We start from the raw sequence: 17,489 nt of genomic DNA on the forward strand, positions 1-17,489 counted from the left end.
CCCCCAAAAAAACATGTGTGACCTTTCAATTTCTACTGAGACAAACTTTAAAACTACAAAGAAAAGACTAATTTTGGATCCAATTGCCTGCAGTGCTCATTGAAATCTCAGCCTTGAGATGCGGTTGATCACCAGGACTCAACTTTCTCAACATTATAATTTATTTGGTATTTTAACATGTTGCTTTTTGCATATGCATATTTGTAACTTAGATCCATCATAGGTTTTCATAGAAAGTGCAGTGGGGGTATTGATTTTCCTGATCATCTACCTTTCTAAACTACTGGCTTCTTTCCTATTTTTAAAATAGAAATAATAGCCATATTATAGTCAGTAAAAATTTCCCCCCATATATTCATGGGACATTTCTCATGGGAGAAATAAATGATACTGATTTTTCTCTTTTAAGATCTGTGCTTATCTTTGATATTTGAGGTTCTGTGTGAAAGGCTTAAAAGGATTTCAAGAAAGACTGAATAGAAACAATAATTGAACAATTTACTTCTAGCTTTTTAAATCTTCTATTCTCTGGAGATTCAAAACAATTATTATAAATGTTTGGAAGACTCGAGACCCTCATCTTTAAAATGGAGAAAACAAAAGCGGCTGTCCCCTAAGGTTGTGTAGATTCAATACAATGAGCTGAGGTTCAGTATACAAGGACTTAACAGGTGCTGTCTTTTTCAATATCATCCCAATCATCTCATCATTGCCATAGTCATTTTCAGAATACCCAATGGCAAAGAACAGGAAAACTCTTAAATGTGGATTATTCATTTCCTCCAAGCAACAATCTTATGAGGCAGTGGTGACTCTCTCAAATTTATAGGTGAGGAAACTAAGGAAGTTCAAATAAATCTCCCACTAAATTCCTAAGTAACAGAGCTGTAATGTAAGCCTGTGTCTGGTGTTAGACCAGGACGCAAGAAAAGACCACTGACTCCAATTAAAATCAAATTAAAGCAAGCTTATTATTTCGACCGGCCGGACTGCCTTTTCCTCCCAAAACAGCAGGAACAAGACAGCAGCCCCACCTTTCCTGCAGCCCAGCTTTATAGCCCAGAAAGTTACACAAAAGGGGGGTTACAGATAACAGGACTCTGACAAGCATCACACTAATGGTAGTTTACATTTTTTGCTGGCCCCAACATCAGAATTTATGAAGCCCATTAGAGCCTCAGAGAGGGTCGTTGTCTGGCCAGGGAAGGCCAATATTTATGAGGTGTCACTAAAGTTTCAGAGAGGGATGCTATCTGGTCAGAGAGCCAGGCATGGGTGAGTTCAAGGCACGGGCAGGCATTCCAAGCAGGTTCAGAATTTGCAGTAATTTATAGTAAAGCCAAAATTAGCTTTTCATGGCTTTGTGGTGAGAGGGCTCCCAATTTAATAAAAGATCAGGTTGGGTTTATCACTGGTCAGCAACAAAGCTCATAACTTTCTACTTGATGTGGTTCTGCAAAATGTCAGAAGTCTATGAAACCAAATTCCCCACGGCACACACTTTTTTTTTTTTTTGAAATTCCCATTTCATAAAATCTGATTTTCTATTATTTGAGAATCTTTAATCCAGGGTTACTTCCCAATCAAAGCTTATATTCTGATTATTGTCTGAATTATTGGTATCAATATATGGTTACTTACTTTATATTTCTTTTGTATTCTCTATGTTGAAAATAATAACATAGTCAATATAGAATTACTGGAATAGGGAACGATAGTATATAATTCTATAGGGTATCCTTTAATAAAGTAAAATATATATTTAACACTTTATCTCAATGAGATGGATTATATATTAAATTTCATTCTCATTAAATTTTTCATTTGTTAAAAATGAATAATATAAAGAATGAAAAAATCCTGCGGTATAAAATCGGATGTTTTAAGCACCAATCATTGATGCCTTCTCCCAGTGATATCTTGGATTTACTTATTATGAGGATTTGTGACATCTACAAAATTTCTCTCTCTCTCTCTTTCCCTCTCAACCTCTCTCTCTTTCTTTTTCCCTCTACCTCACTCTCTCTCTCCTTTTGTACTATGTATAATTGTCGAGTTAGTAAATCATGAGAACTGTGTATTCCCAGTCTGTCTGCTCCTTTCATTCCTAGTCCCCTCTTATCTGCTATCTTTATTATAATTTCAGTTGAACCCTTGCAAAAATTACCTGAAGGTGCTTTGAAATCTAGCCAAATCATGAACCACGGTGTCAAAATAAAACAACAACAACAACAGAAAAGCAATTCCTATTAGTCTGGGTGTTTCTGCTTAAAGGCTTGGGTTGCTTATGTGTCTGCATTACAGAAACATGATCTTCAGAGAGCCAAAGGTTAACATTGTATTCAATCATACCTCATTATTCCTATCAGTACTCAATGAACATCTATTTAGTGTCTGATATGTGCACAGCATTATTCTCAGTACTGAGAATAGAATATATAAAAGCCTGCCCTTATGGATCTGATAGTCTATTCACAGATGGAAAAGCAAAGCACAAGAATTGAGAGGATAAGCTAGCTGGTGAGCACCTCCAGAATAGCAGTCCTTTCTACTCACTGGGCAAAACAAAAGGAGATCTGTGGTATGGCATCAAGCCCTAACCTTAAGTCAGAAAATCTGAGTTCTAGACACTGCCCTGCCACTGCTTGTTAAGAACAACAGAGGAAACATGTCGAATCTTTTTGGAATCTAGTATTTATTCACTCATCTGTGAAGGCAGTTGATGCCAATCCTTTTGTTCACTTATCCTACGTAACCGAGCCTGAATTGTTTTAGCTTTGTGTTGAAGACCCCAACTACCTTTCTAGTTTCCCATTTCCAGTTTTCACTCCCTTATGAAGACAAACCTTCCCCTTCCTACCTGGCTAATTCCTACCAGTTCTCTAAGCCTGGCTTCATTAATTTCTTTGGGACATTTTGATTGTTGGCAATTCCCTGCCATCATAGATAACATTGTAAGACACATATCTGGTAAATTTATAATGGTATCTTTTAAAGAAACTTTTAGACGTGGAACTGCTTAAGTGAAATAAGATGACCATGTTGAGGAGGCTGATATAAATTACTAAAATGCTTTCCAAAAAAACTTGATATTCACCAGCATTTTATGAGAATGTTTGTTTTAAAATACCTTGGCTAACCATGAGTGTTATTACTTTAGGTTTTGTTTCAGCCAGTGGTTTGCTAGCACATAGGTCTCTATATCCCTTCTGTATTAGCCAGTTAGGAACACTGTCTTATTCTTTTCTTTTACTTTTTATTGATACATAATATTTTAATATTTGTACATCTTTATGTGGTACAGTGTGGTAATTTAATACATATAGATAATGTGTAATAATCATCTCAGGATATTAACTAGTTTACTCTTGACAATTAGCTTATAAGCGCCCAAAACACTAAATACCCAAAATATAATGTTAGTTGCTCTACCAATTAGTGGGACCCAGGACATTATAACATGCAATTATTTAAATGTATGCTCATATGTTTATGAATAAATGCAATGTTTGACAAAAATTGAGCTCACCTGATAACTTTCCACTATTTTTTCTAATACATGCTTCCAATGTACTGAGATCTCAGAAGATGATAAGACTTTTACACCTACTTCTGTGGGGGCTTCACTGGGAGCTGAAATTTGATGAGAACATTACATTTTAGATACTTACATAAAGAGATTTGAATAAAACTGTTTGCTATATGAATGAATTAGAACTATCACATTTGAAAAATAAATTAGTTTTACTATATCTTCCTTTATTTTTATTATGTTTATTATTACTATGTACACACATTTTCTTACACATGAATGATAATGTAGACATACAATTATTCATGTACTTTTACAAATTATAGAAAGCTTTGTGGATTTCCAGGATACCTTTGAACAAGAAATACATTAATTTGTTTTTATTTCACCCAACTGATATTTTTAAGAAGGCCTCCTTATGTAAATTAAAACTATATTTATCTATTCTACCTTACCAAAAGAACTTCAGTATTTACTATACAAATTATTCATTATAATGAGTTTTCTCCTACTTGTTATTCATAATTAACAATACATAGCAATATAATTAATAAAACTTTCTTCTTTTATGTTCAAGCTAAGAGTTAAAAAAAAAAGAATGTATGATCCTTTGAAACAAGTTGTGACATCCACTGTTTCTTGGGCTCAGGAAAGCTTTTATATGTCTAATCTTACAACTGGGCATCAAGTCAAATATGTATCAAAAAGCCTCTGTTCAGGGACAAAAAGTAATTTACATCCATTATGAAATTTACACAAAGAAACCAGGGAAACATTTAAGCAGGGGTGATCAATTTTTATTGTCTTTCATTAAAAAGGCATAATCCTATTTAATGTTAAAAAATGTTCTGCATATGAACACTGTTGCCTTTCCAAATCAAGGTAAACACGTAGCACTGTGATTGATTTCCTAGAAGTAGAAGATTAACAACTTATGCAAGTTTCAGCACATGCAAGTTTTATGAGACTCATGAAATATTTAGGAAAGAAATATAATTAAACACAAATGGCCATGACTCCATAGATGACAAGCATGGCCTTTTGCCTAGAAGCTTACTTTAGCATCAAATACAGCAGTAAAAAATGATATTGGATGAGAAGATAACTTGTAAAATACTTTTAACTTTCATTTTCTCCAGGAGATGTAGTCATGTTTTTCAAGTTATTAAAACTGAGTCAAGTTATCACATTTCTACTGAATAAGTACAGGAATAGAGAATGTAAGATTTGTCATCAGGACTTTTCCATGGCTTGATTATAAACAAATTATTTCTGCTTTTTATTCTTTCAAGGTATTTAGCTGAGCTAAATGACTCATATGGCTGCCTTTCACATGTGCATTCTTGAATACATATTATATATATTTAGAGTATGCAACATGATGTTATGAGATACTACATATACAATGGAATAACAGAATTGGTAAGATTATTTGAATATATATTACATTTTTTAACAAATATGAAAGCTAATGAGTCTATGACTGAGGATCATATTAGAGAAGTTCAGTTGAATTCTAAGGGACATTTCTGTTTATTTTGAAGTAACAATAATGCAAATTGGATAAACCATTAGATGGAGCCTTTTTTCCTCTAAGAGAGTAGAAGAATACCTCACACAGTTCTAGTTTTCAAAATCTTCCACTTGAGTGTTTGCAAGGGGAAATTGTCTAAGGGTAAATGTGTTAGATCAGAAGTCAATAAAATCTCTATTTGCTTCATTAGTCATTAATTATTTACACAGTGCATATGAGTAAGAAGACATAATGTGGACATTTTATCACTTTTTAACAGGAATATAAATTTAAAAATCTTAGCAGCTTAAATAGGAAATCATAGGAAATAAGGTAACTATGTTAAAAACTGTATGTCATTTACCATAAAAGTCCTCTATAAGCACGATTAATTTAGTTTCTAGAAAAACAGAGAGCCAGTATCAATATTTTTTCCCTAAATGGCCTATAGGACAAAAATTTTCCTTTAAAAGAAAAAAATTTCAACTGATTTTCTGATTCCTCTTTTATATAATCATGTTTAGATACCCACTAATAAAATTTCAGCATGCTATTATAATTAAAAAGAAAACTTACTTGAATGCTGCAGTCACACAAATTTTGTGATATAATTTTGAGCAATTTTATAAGCAATACATATGTTCTAGAGTCTTATGTAGTAGTATGCACAAAGATAAGTTCCAATCCAGTTTTGGAGAATTTTGACAACCACGTTATAATTAAGAGGCAAGGAACAGAAGTCTAGTCAACTACATTGGACTTGATCTAAAGGATGAACAAAAGCATGAGTAACACTCTTGTCATTTACGTGGAGAGACTGGCATTTTATTTTGGCTCAAAATTTGTGAAAGGTGTAGTACTATAGAAGGATCTTCATAAGTAAGACCTGACAGAAAACAAACTGAATGCTAAAGAATTAGATTCCATCTGCCTCACCACATTGGCAAGGCCTCTGTCTTACCGTCTTGTGCTGAATTAATGACTGCTATGAGGCTGTAGGGTCCATCTCCTTTGTTGTTGAAGGCTTTCACTTTGACTTGAAACGCAGTGGAAGGGCTCATGGTTTCATCTTTATGGACATATCGGCCAGTGTCTGGATTAGTAACTGTGATTTTTTCCATTCTTCTCCGTCAAATGGTTTAAATGCCACTATGTAACCAAAATTGTTACCATAGTGGTATTCTCTTGATAAAGGCTAAATAGAGGTTAAAATATTAAATAGGTTTTAGTGATAAAGTTAGCAGTGAGAAAAATCCTGTGAGAATAAATATTCACATAGAAGCATGCTTTCCCTTAAAATGTATTTGCTCATAAGTTAGTACTGGGGGAACATGCCAGAGAAAAATCATGCTCAACATGTGATGACCTCATTGACCAAGAGGCATCCTTGCTATTTCTCAAACATCCCAGGGGCTCCTGCCTTGGACCTTCCCATTTTCAATTTCTCTGCCTGAGATGCAAATAAATTCCTCCCAAGCTTTCTTGAGCCTTCAAGAACACTGATTCTCAGGCCCTATCCTTAGAAACTTGATTTTGAATTTTAGGAGAATTTCTAATTCGAAATTTTTTCACAAAGCTCATTTTATTGGGAAGCAGATATCCACAGGGTTTACAAAAACCATGCCATATGGAAAAGAGTACAATGTCCTGATTTTTATATTTTTATTTTGAGACATTACATTGACAGTAAAACTCGGGAATAAATAATTGGAGACTCAGACAAGCAAAAGGCAGGGTTTTTTCTTTTTCTTTCTTTTTTTCTTTTCCTTTCTTTCATTGTTTCTTTTTTTAAAATCTTGCTTAAAAATCTATTTAAGTGCCAAACATAATATGTGACTACAGAGGACAGAATAAAGTCACCTGAATATGCTCTTACTTAATAAATCAGTCTAATTCATGTAAAGACTAAAACCTGTCTTTTTTCTTGTGGTCCTCAAATCCTTTGGAGCCTAAATTGTGTTCCTCAAATATCTGCAGTACTTAAACATTAAAAATCTGGACCGTATAAATGAATTTATGGAGTGTTACCTGGATAAGTGCCAGATGCCTACTTCAGGTAATTCTGTGCTATCACAGTTTTCCCCACACCCTCCCAATTTCCCTCCCACCTCAAAAATCAACAAATACTATATCTGATATAGAAGTTCTCCTTTGGATAAAGAAAATGTAATAAACTGTTTGGATTACTCAGTAACAGTCCCCTGGATGACTTCTAAGACTCATCTATCATGATGGATTACACTAGTAAGAAACAATCTCCAATTTAAAAAATGGGTTTGGATAGAACGTCTGCAAATTGAATCTTTGGAGTTCAGATTGTCCAGAGAAAAAGTTATAAATTATAACTGGGTTACCAGACCACAATGAATTTAAAATATTTCTGGAATCAGAGAGTTGAATATTTAATAATCTAGGCTACTGCATCCCTTGGTGTTCAGGACCCTTTTTTTTGCATAGGATCTGCCCACCTTAGCCTTTGCAAGCCAGAGAAAGAAAAAGAAGTAATTCACTCTTGTTTGTGGATTGAGAATTCTGCTTTGTTTTGAATTTATTTCAGAAAATAAAATGTGTTTGCAGTTCAGTATAGAAGTACCCTATAATATGTTCAATTCAATCAATACTTACTGCCCATGTTATTGTCAGCTCTCTGTTGCTTCCACCTCCACCTCCCACATCTGAAGGAGCCACATTTGGTGCTGAAACAAACAAACAAACATATGAAACAACAAAAACAGAGACTATGTAATTTTTTTTTCTGATGATAGTGTTCTTATTTACCTCAGAAAACATGATTTTTTTCTTTCACTAGGAAAAACAAGCTGCCTGCATGATCCCACTCAATTATAATAACAATGGCTCACAGTAGCTGTAATAATCTGTTTTACTGCCAAGATAAAAATTGACTCTGTGCCATAGGAAATGTGCTGGTTTCCTTCAGCAAAGGAGAATGAAGCAAACTGGCCTCATCCATCTTTTGTGTGATGTGTCCTTCCATTTAAAATGACTTTTTAAGAATATATATATTCTATTGGAAAATATTTTAGAGCTCTCACTTGAAACCCTACAAATTTCCCACAACTTACTGTTTTGCCAGTTTTATACTTCATTCTACAAAATAAATATTAAGATTCCATACATTTATATTAACATTGGATAATGTTTCCCCAAATATGTGGATATAAGAAAAATGCAATAAATCTAATATTATCTCTTATGCTCTCATTTCCAATTCCTAAGTCTCTTTTGGAAGCTTGCCCCATCAGTGACTCCAATCCTTCTGTTCTGGAACCTCTTACATCATCTTTCAGTCTCAATCTCTGCTGGAGAGTTTTCTCACTGTGCAGTCTCTCCTCTCTTAAGAACTTTCTTGTAATGCTGCTTCCCTCTTAATCCCCAACCCATCACACCCTTTCCTGTCACTGAAGTGTGTGAAAGAACGAACACATGACTGTCTTTTGTATTCATTACATAATCACTTTTTAACAACCCTCAATCTGTTTCCACTTCTTCATATTCCTAAAATCCCTATTTCACAAAATTGATCTTAACTGCCAAGTCCAATGGGTTCCTTTTTTTTTTTTTTTTTTTTTTTTGATTTTCTCATTCCTTGAAATCCCTTCAGGGTAGACACTGTATCTTGTTAGAAGTGTAGACATGGCCTCTAACTGGAGATGTGCAGATGAATGATGCTTTGTCTGTTTTGAGCATGCCCCAGCTACTGGCTGCCTAGGAAGAGGTCTGGGTTTCCATAAGCTGTGTACATTCCCCATGCAAATGTGTTGGCTCAGTGGGAGATATTATTCCCAAATTGGTTAACCCTTCCAAGAGATGAACTGTCATTTCTTCTCAATTCCCTTCCCAAGGTGACATGGTCATATCTTCCTCAGAATCGTCTTAGCAAGGTAACATTTACTGAAGTACAGAACCTAACAAATAATTATGATTAAAAAAGACAAGCCTCAAAACATCATGTTAGCTATGTAAGTTCTTAGAAGAAATATGTAGATTTATTGCACAGAAACAAAATGCATGCTTTCCCTTATATTTATAAAACTATATGATGATTTCCTTTTCTCATGAAAAAAACCTGAGTGATTTCAATTCATTATTCAACTGTTACCACAGTGAATGTCAGAAGGTAAAATTCAGTGCACAGGGTTGTTAAAAGTGAAGTTGTTTGTAGCTCTTTAAAACACATATTGAAGACTAGGATATTAAAATAACTCTGGAAACACTTCTAACTCCATAACTCATGTTCTGAAGTTAAAATTCCACATGCTATAGAAAAACAAAAAAGGTTATTGTCTAATAATCAATGAGTAAAGGTTTTTTTTGCAAATAATTGCAAAAATACCTCTAAAATAATAAACTATACCACAATTCGTTGAATCAAACACTGCCTTCCTTGGGACAAGTATATTAGTTAGGATGTTACATTATAATTTATAATGTAATTAATGCATTTCATTATAATCATTTTTAACCTTATGATAAGAACAGAGCGAAAGATAGAGTGTGTTTACATTGCCACTTTATGTTTAAGTGCTTTTTAACATGCTTCAAACAAATAATTCAGAATTGATTTGCTCCTCAAATATTGCCTGTTGGGCTCATGTTGCTGAAAACAAGACAATGAAGAAAAGCACAGAAGTAAAAGTAATAAAAAGTAGCTTTGTTTTGATATCTTACTTAGATTATTGACTTAATTTCCCCCATGTTGCCTTAAATATTCACCAGTAGCCTTAGCAGATTTGGGGAATTTTTCACAGATGCAGTTAGCACATAGCCTACTCATCTAACTTGAATCTGAGAACAGAGCAGTTAGATGCTGTTTGGTTTTGTTTTCCTCCTGTTGGCCCTGGTAACACAGGAGGACCTGGCCACATGGTGACTTTTTTAGGCAAGTAAATCACCATAAGCACAAGGAAGTCTGTTTAGCTCCAGGCTTCAGCACACTGAACAGAAAACAAATTGACATTCTTTAAATAATAAATCATTAAAACGAATTTAAGCTAATATTTTTAAAAATGCTAAAATATTAATAATGAATAAGCAATATTTATAATTTTACTATGAAAGGTAAAAACAGTGGGATATTTTAACACATTCTTTTGCCATCATTTCAGTCTAACTGCGATTCCCTTGAGGTTTTTTATAAGAGTGCCTCTGTATTACAGTCACAGGTTTAGAAAACTTAAAAAAGAAAATCAAGTTATTGCCATGATTATCTTTCCTATGAAAAGAAGCTAATACTGCCAATCTCCCTTTTATATTTCAATATAAAACAATTTGTATATAAACATCACTTAAACAATTTGTATATAAATATCATTTTGGGCTTTGATGTTTTATGTAACAGTGTTGAAACTGGCTTGTAACAAAACCAAAATTATGAAAATAGAATATATAAAGATTGGATCTTGACTCAGAATATATTAACTACTTATTTGTTGCTAATTATTTCCTTGACTTGAAAAGTCACTTTTAGACAAAAAATTTAAACATGAATGTAAATTTTCAGCTTAAGTTGCATCAAAAGTCCAATATGATTTAAAACAAATATCTTAGTAAGAGATTTTAAATGGTTCCATAAGTATTATTCTAAGAGATTACAATTTAACACCTAGTTTTATTCTATTTTTATGTCTTTATGTTTAAGCACTTAAATATATAATTCTGAAAAACTCTTTTTTCTATGTTTTTTACATTTTTAAATCTTTTATTGACTTTATTTTTTTAATACACAACAGCAGTGGAATGCATTACAATTCTTATTACCTATATAGAGCACAATTTTTTGTATCTCTCTATATAAGGTATGTTCACACCAATTTATGCCTTTATACATGTACTTTGTTTGTTTTTTTGCATTACAATTCTTAATACACATATACACCACAATTTTTCATATCTCTGTATATAAAGTATGTTGACATCCAATTCAAGTCTTCATACATGTACTTTGTATAATGATGTCCTTCACATTCCACCATCTTTGCTAATCCCCTGCCCCCTCTTTTTTCCTCCCACCCCTCTTCCATATCTAGTGAAAAATAAAATGAAACAAATTGTAGAATATTTGGATATTCAAATAGAAGTAGTTCTTTGTAACTCGTGAGATCCTACATTGATGGTGGAGCAGATTGCTAGCAGTTCTAATGCACCTACTATATTAAATTGATATTCTTTCATTATAGATAAAAATAAAGAAATTTCAAGACAGCTCTCAAAAATATTAATGTTTCAGCATCTTATCAGGCAGAGATCGGAGGTTTGTTTGTTATTATAGGCTTTGTTTTCAAATAGGAAATTATAACAGGAGAGTAGAGTAAGTATATTAATTGCTCAATGCAATGATCCTATAAGAAAAGTCAGTTGTAGATAGTGGTTAGATAGGCAAAAAAGAATGCTATAAATTGAAATAATTATATGCAGAATAAAATTCATAAGTAAAATCCAAACCAGTAATGGATTATTTCTTTAAATAAAGTAAAATATTTGTTACTTTCTAGTTTACCTTTCTGTGTGTATGAAAACCAAAATCATCTAATACAGATGTTAAGCTTGTTTTCAAACAAAACAAAATATATTTGGTAGTAGATACTTCTAAATCATAATATGTAAATCCCACTGTTGCTTTGATCACACCTTCCTTTCACCATCTGCTATTAATGACTGGTAGTTAGTACTGCCAGCTTATCCTCCTTATTTCTCCATTTTTTCTTATACAAATAATTTTGAGTAACTATGGACAATATGCTGTGTTAAGCACTAAAGATAACAATATAAATACAATTTGCTTCAAGTCCCGAAGATGTTCTTTATGATGGTAGAGGTTAAGTGCACACTACTAGTTTTAATTCATTGTGTTAATTGTCCAAAATTTATAAAAGTGCTGAATGAATAAAATGATCCGTGTTTAACAACAGACTTATCTACAACTTTTGAATTATTTTTACTTATCTCACCTAATTGGACACTCACACAACACTTTAAAGTACAAAAAAGGCAAATGAATCCCAAAGAAGCTAATTGTCCAGGTTATACTACTCACAAGTAGAGAAGCTGCCAACTTTAATTTGGGTCTCCTGATGGCTTAAAAATCAATCTATATTCTTTGATTCTTTTAAAATGATTTATCTACTTAATTATTAATGACAACTTACTCTCACATAGTAGTTTCTTACTAGCTATAAAATATGTTCTTAGTGGCATTCCTGTCTTTTATTAAATAAGGAAAAGAAGAAAAAAACAACAGAAAGAAAAAAAGAAATGGAAAAATCTAAATGAAAGAAATACTAGCTTTGTTGGACATGAAATTCAGACTTAATACATAACATGAAAGTGTTTATTCTGGTTTTGTTATTTTTCCTCTTTTCCTCTTCAAACTGGCTTGAACTGGCAAATAAACACAAAGCTGTCAAAATAAACCTGATTGCACCATTTGAGGCTATCAATTCACCAACTGCACCTGCAGAGCTATTAGCTGTGGGAATATATCTTACAATGACTCATTATTTCAAAGGATGTTTTTATTATCTCTTTCTTACAGTCAAAATTAAAAGGGCTAAAATGAATTACAAACATGCCTTCTAATTCTTCATTTGGGAGCATCCATTTTATAATACACTTGTCTGAATCCAAAGAATACACTCAACTGTTCTCTGAGATCTTGACATTAAGTAATTGGACAGAACAGGGCATGTGCAGCATTGGATAATGTCACCTCTCTTCAGTTAGCATAATGAGGCACAGATCAACTTTTCCATCAAATGGAAACTAGCCTTTATCCCACATAACATATGCTGGCATCTCTTAGAGTCGTTATAATTGCACATGACAAGACAAATATCTCTCATTTAGAAAGTCTTTTTACTTTTCTGTAAGAATGAAAAATGTAAATGTCCAATTTTATGTATATTCATTTTTAATAAAGTAGATGAAAGGAAAAACAAAAAAGAGAAATTCTGTTGAATTTTATTTTGTGAATACATAAAATCATTCTTTTAAGATGATAAAAAATTCTATGAAATAATATGATCTGTTATGCTTTTAAAAATGGAAATATGTTACCAAGTGAGATGATCAATTACAAAGTAGACAGGAGACCATATTTTTATAAGCATATTAAATTTTAAAATTAACATTAATAGCATAGTAAATATGTATTGAGCAAATATTATGTACCACAATGCTGCTATCCTGTGTTTTTAAATCATAAAAGTAATCCCATAAGACAATTGATTCCCATATAAAGATGAGACTGTGTGGCTCCAAGAGATTAAGTAATGTGTTCCAGATCCTAGAGCTTCCAAATGATGATGCTATGATTCCATAGAGGATCAATGGCTTGGAACTTCAGTACTGTGCACTGTCTTCAGATAGAATTTAGGAGCAAAACATTTAGAATTTGGAAGAATTGGATTCGAATTCCAACTCTGCCTCCCATTAGCTGGGTACAATCTTCCTCATGTCAGACCAGGAATAATCATAATTTTGTAAAGCTGTCATGAAAAGTAAGAGAAGCAATATAAGCAGAGACTGGGTAGGATGGTGTAAGTCTGTAATCCCAGCAGCTGAGAAGGCTGAGGCAGGAAGATCCTGAGTTCAAAGCCAGCCTCAGCAAAAAAGTGAGGCACTAAGCAACTTAGTGAGACCCTGTCTCTAAATAAAATACAAAATAAGGCTGGGGATGTGGCTCAGTGGTTGAGTGCCCCTGAGTTCAATCAGCATATTAAAAAAACAAAAGAACAAAAAAATATATATATATTTAAGCAGAGAGTGAAGCATTATATCTGATAACCTATGTCCCATATGTGAATGGTGGCAACCTAAAAGTTGACTAATCAAAATTCCTAAAGCATTTTCTGATGATAGATTAATAAATGTGTTATAGGTTACAGGATTTAGTTTTTCACAATGTAAATGAATCATCCCCTGTGACTACAGGGCTTCACCTTGTTCTGAGATTAAGACCTTTATCATTTCATAGTTGTGTTTGCTCTTCTGCCTATGATGTCATTTAAAATAATTTATTTTCTAAGCACACTAGACAGAAAGTTAAATCCTTAATAAAATACCATTTGAGTAAAAATAAAGTAAGAGATGATGCCAAAAATAAGTTGGTTGCCACAATTTGGGGTTTGATATTACTTTGAAACATTTTTTCCCCTAGAATTTAAGAAGAAGAAAACATTGAAGTAGAAAATTCTTCAGAGGTACATACCACTAGTATTAAGCAAGGGACTTCTAGGCATTATATTAAATACAAACTATATTCATAGACCCAGATATGAAACAATTAAATTGAATCTGAGACATTGGTATTTTTATTGTTGCTCTTAAAAATATTTAATTTCATTACTTCTACTTGGGAATTTAAAAATAAGCCTAAGACAAATCCTATGGCAATCATGTCCAGATGATGAACTTATGTAACAAATCCTTCTCTGATAAAAATATTAAAGTTATTGTTTTTAATAAAATTTGTAAAAAGAGGGAGGTCTACTTCTATTCTCAGTGCCAAAGGAAAGCATCCTCCTGTCTGTGAACCATTTTTACTTCAAGAAACAGTGTGCAGATAAGACTTGGTTTATATGACATTAATCAAGAGATTGCAGAAAATTAATAAAATTCAATGAGATTTTTGTTTAAAAAGGTTTGTATTTGAGGTAGGTATGTTACAGTGTTGTAACTGAAATGCTTGCTTAGACCAATTTAATCATTCTGTATTTTTCTCCAACTTTATTTTGAAAATGAAAATGCTTGTTAAATCAGATCAAGTGCATGATCTCTCAGTGTAAAATTATGTGGTCAAAACCACTGGTTCAGTCATGCCCCATTTTCCTTTCTTTGTATTTTTCAAGAAAGAACAACTGTGTTCAGCCTGCCAAACAGTAGCCTCCATTGCAAACATAGGTGACTCTAGGGAATAATAATAATAAAAATAAACACAGGGGTGCTGGCTCTGTACAACTGTGCTTCAGACAGCTTTGGCTTAGATGACTTCTATATCCTAAGAGATTTCTATGAGGTAGAGAAGAGGGAACACTTTTTGTTTCCTAGGTGAACACACTAAAACAAATAAAAATAATACTTAGGACATCTCTAACATCTTAGTTAAGGATTAAATAAATTCAAACTTCTAATGCAATTCTAATACAGCTTCACATAAGCAAATAAATTTTTAGGATCCTGCTTGAGATATTGCTTTTATCAGAAAAGCTCAATATATCAGTGGAATCAGACAGATCTGAATTTGAATTCTGAATCGCACAAGTAGGTGTATTAACTTAGGCAAACTACCCAGTGTCCCCGAGTCTACTGCTTATTAACAATCATAAGGACTGTTCTCCTATATGGAAATATTATCATGAGGTTAAATGAAATTTAGGTGAAAATACTCCCCACAGACCATATATCTTAATCCTATTTTCTTCACTTAAGGGTCATCGTTTTCATCAGATAAATTTGATGAAATTATATAAAACTGTGAAAGACAGCTTATTGATGGTTATCTCTGGGAATCAGTTTGTTTTAAAAACTAAAGACATTAGAAATAGAAGTTCAGAAATTATACCATGTAACTGAGATAGCCAGAAACATGGATAAGTGGTATTAAGAGAACACAGCAGGATTATATGATTATATTCTAGTCTGTTATCTGCTTAAAATCTTTTCCCCAACAGCACGCCTGTAATCCCAGAGACTCGGGAAACTGAGGCAGGAGGCTCTTGAGTTCAAAACCAGCCTCAGCAAAAGCAAGGCGCTAAGCAACTCAGTGAGATCCTGTCTCTAAATAAAATACAAAATTGGACTGGGGATGTGGCTCAGTGGTCAAGTGTCTTCTAGTTGATCCGTGGTACCCACTCCCCCTCAAAAACCCCAACTTTTTCCCAAAATAAAGTGCTGAAGTTTAGCAGAGTATAGTCAAAATAAAAATAAAGGAACTCAGAGAGCTTACAAAAACAAAATCCTTTTGATATACAGGAATGATAAATGAAGAGCTATCATTAGAATCAAAATTACAGTTTGCTTAGAAATTCAGGGTGTGGGGAGAAGGGAGGGGGCATGCAGGTAAGAAAGATGGTGGAATGGGATGAACATCATTACCCTAAATACATGTATGAAAACAAGAATGGTGTTACTCTGCTTTGTGTACAACCAGAGACAATGAAAAATTGTGCTCAATATGTGTACTATGAATTGAAATGCATTCTGCTGTCATGTATAACAAATTTGAAGAAAGAAATAAGTTATTTAATTAATTAATTCAGGGGGAAAGGGGAAAAGAGTGCTTCTTTCAGTAAAAGCTACTTAAATGGAGTTGGTAATTAGCATAAAAATGCCAACCTGAATTTGAAGAACAGCCAAAGTTGAACTATGATAAAAGAGAACTTGAGTTATACCTAATGTTAAAAGAACACATCCTGGCTATGTCTTGGGGATGCTATGACTCCCCATGTGGCACTGATCTGAGAAGTCCTCAGTAAATTCTCTCCATGCCCTGCTCTCTCTCTGCCCACACCCTCCATCTGCAAGGACATTCAATTATAAATGCCTCAGAAGTGAAAAAAAAATCACTAACCTTCTATATTAAATTCTAAATTAAATCCTGGAACCTGTTTAATCCAGAATCTGCCTGGTTAAAATTCAGAATGTACATTACAGTCTATCTTCTAAATGCCAACTTCATTTACATAGTGTCTGGTAGACTGTGCAGTGGTTTCCATTTACTTCTTTCCTAAATTAATTATGCAACAATATTCAAAACTTAATATTTCCTGTTTTTGAGTTTTGGCCGGCCACCTTGATATAGAATACACACATGTGTGAAATACATACACACATACATGTTTTGATGAATCTCTTACCTTAGAGCATTATTTATTTCCAAATACTTTCCTCTACTTATTAGACTGAGATCACATTTATAAACATTTTGGAATTTAGTTTCTTGTACATACCTGCGCCATCTGTTTTAATCCTGTTCGATGGTAAACTGGGCTCTCCTATACCCAACGTGTTAGTAGCTATCACTCGAAATTCATACTCCATCCATGGGATTAGGTCCACTGCTCTTGCTGCCTCCATATTTCCTTCAATAATTGGGGGATCTAAATAAAATAAATATTGAATGGAGATTATTAGTTGCCTAAATTGTTATTTGTATCACTCTTCATTTTCATTTCATTTTCTTGAAGAGAATGTACATATTATGTGGAATTAAAATAAAAATGATAACTAGGAATGTGAAGTTCAAGTAAGAGAAGAAGTTATTATAAATAATGCACTAGAAAAAGACATGCAACATAAGAAGTTTGAGGTAGGGCACCGAATTCTGTATTTCTCAGGAAGGCTCAGGTCATGCTGATGCTGCTGGTCCAGGAACTATAGCTTGAGGAACAAGAAGCAGTGTTCTTGAGGTGAAACCTAGAAAGATTT

The 17,489-nt window shown here is 33.2% G+C and overlaps 1 protein-coding gene across 1 annotated transcript; it reads right to left on the reverse strand.

Annotated features, from left to right (window-relative positions):
* Positions 1-3,532: 3,532 nt before the first annotated feature.
* LOC144366526 (contactin-1-like) lies at positions 3,533-17,156 on the reverse strand. The gene is made up of 4 exons (XM_078020766.1): positions 17,012-17,156; positions 7,671-7,741; positions 6,007-6,240; positions 3,533-3,633 (listed from the first exon to the last, which is right to left on the reverse strand). The coding sequence occupies exons 1-3, from the start codon at positions 17,136-17,138 to the stop codon at positions 6,103-6,105; spliced, it is 336 nt and encodes a 111-aa protein (XP_077876892.1). The 5' UTR covers positions 17,139-17,156; the 3' UTR covers positions 3,533-3,633; positions 6,007-6,102.
* Between the last annotated feature and the right edge of the window lie 333 nt (positions 17,157-17,489).

Source organism: Ictidomys tridecemlineatus, chromosome 9, assembly GCF_052094955.1.
Source record: "Ictidomys tridecemlineatus isolate mIctTri1 chromosome 9, mIctTri1.hap1, whole genome shotgun sequence".
In the NCBI taxonomy this organism is placed as follows: domain Eukaryota; kingdom Metazoa; phylum Chordata; class Mammalia; order Rodentia; family Sciuridae; genus Ictidomys; species Ictidomys tridecemlineatus.

Bases quoted from the DNA above. Each gene is read 5' to 3' on its own strand.
- LOC144366526 (XM_078020766.1), bottom strand. From the start codon at position 17,138: ATGGAGGCAGCAAGAGCAGTGGACCTAATCCCATGGATGGAGTATGAA. The intron at 7,742-17,011 runs GTATGTACAAGA...TGTTTGTTTCAG, and splicing joins GATTAAAACAGATGGCGCAG to CACCAAATGTGGCTCCTTCA. The intron at 6,241-7,670 runs GTAAGTATTGAT...ACCTCTATTTAG, and splicing joins AGCTGACAATAACATGGGCA to CCTTTATCAAGAGAATACCA.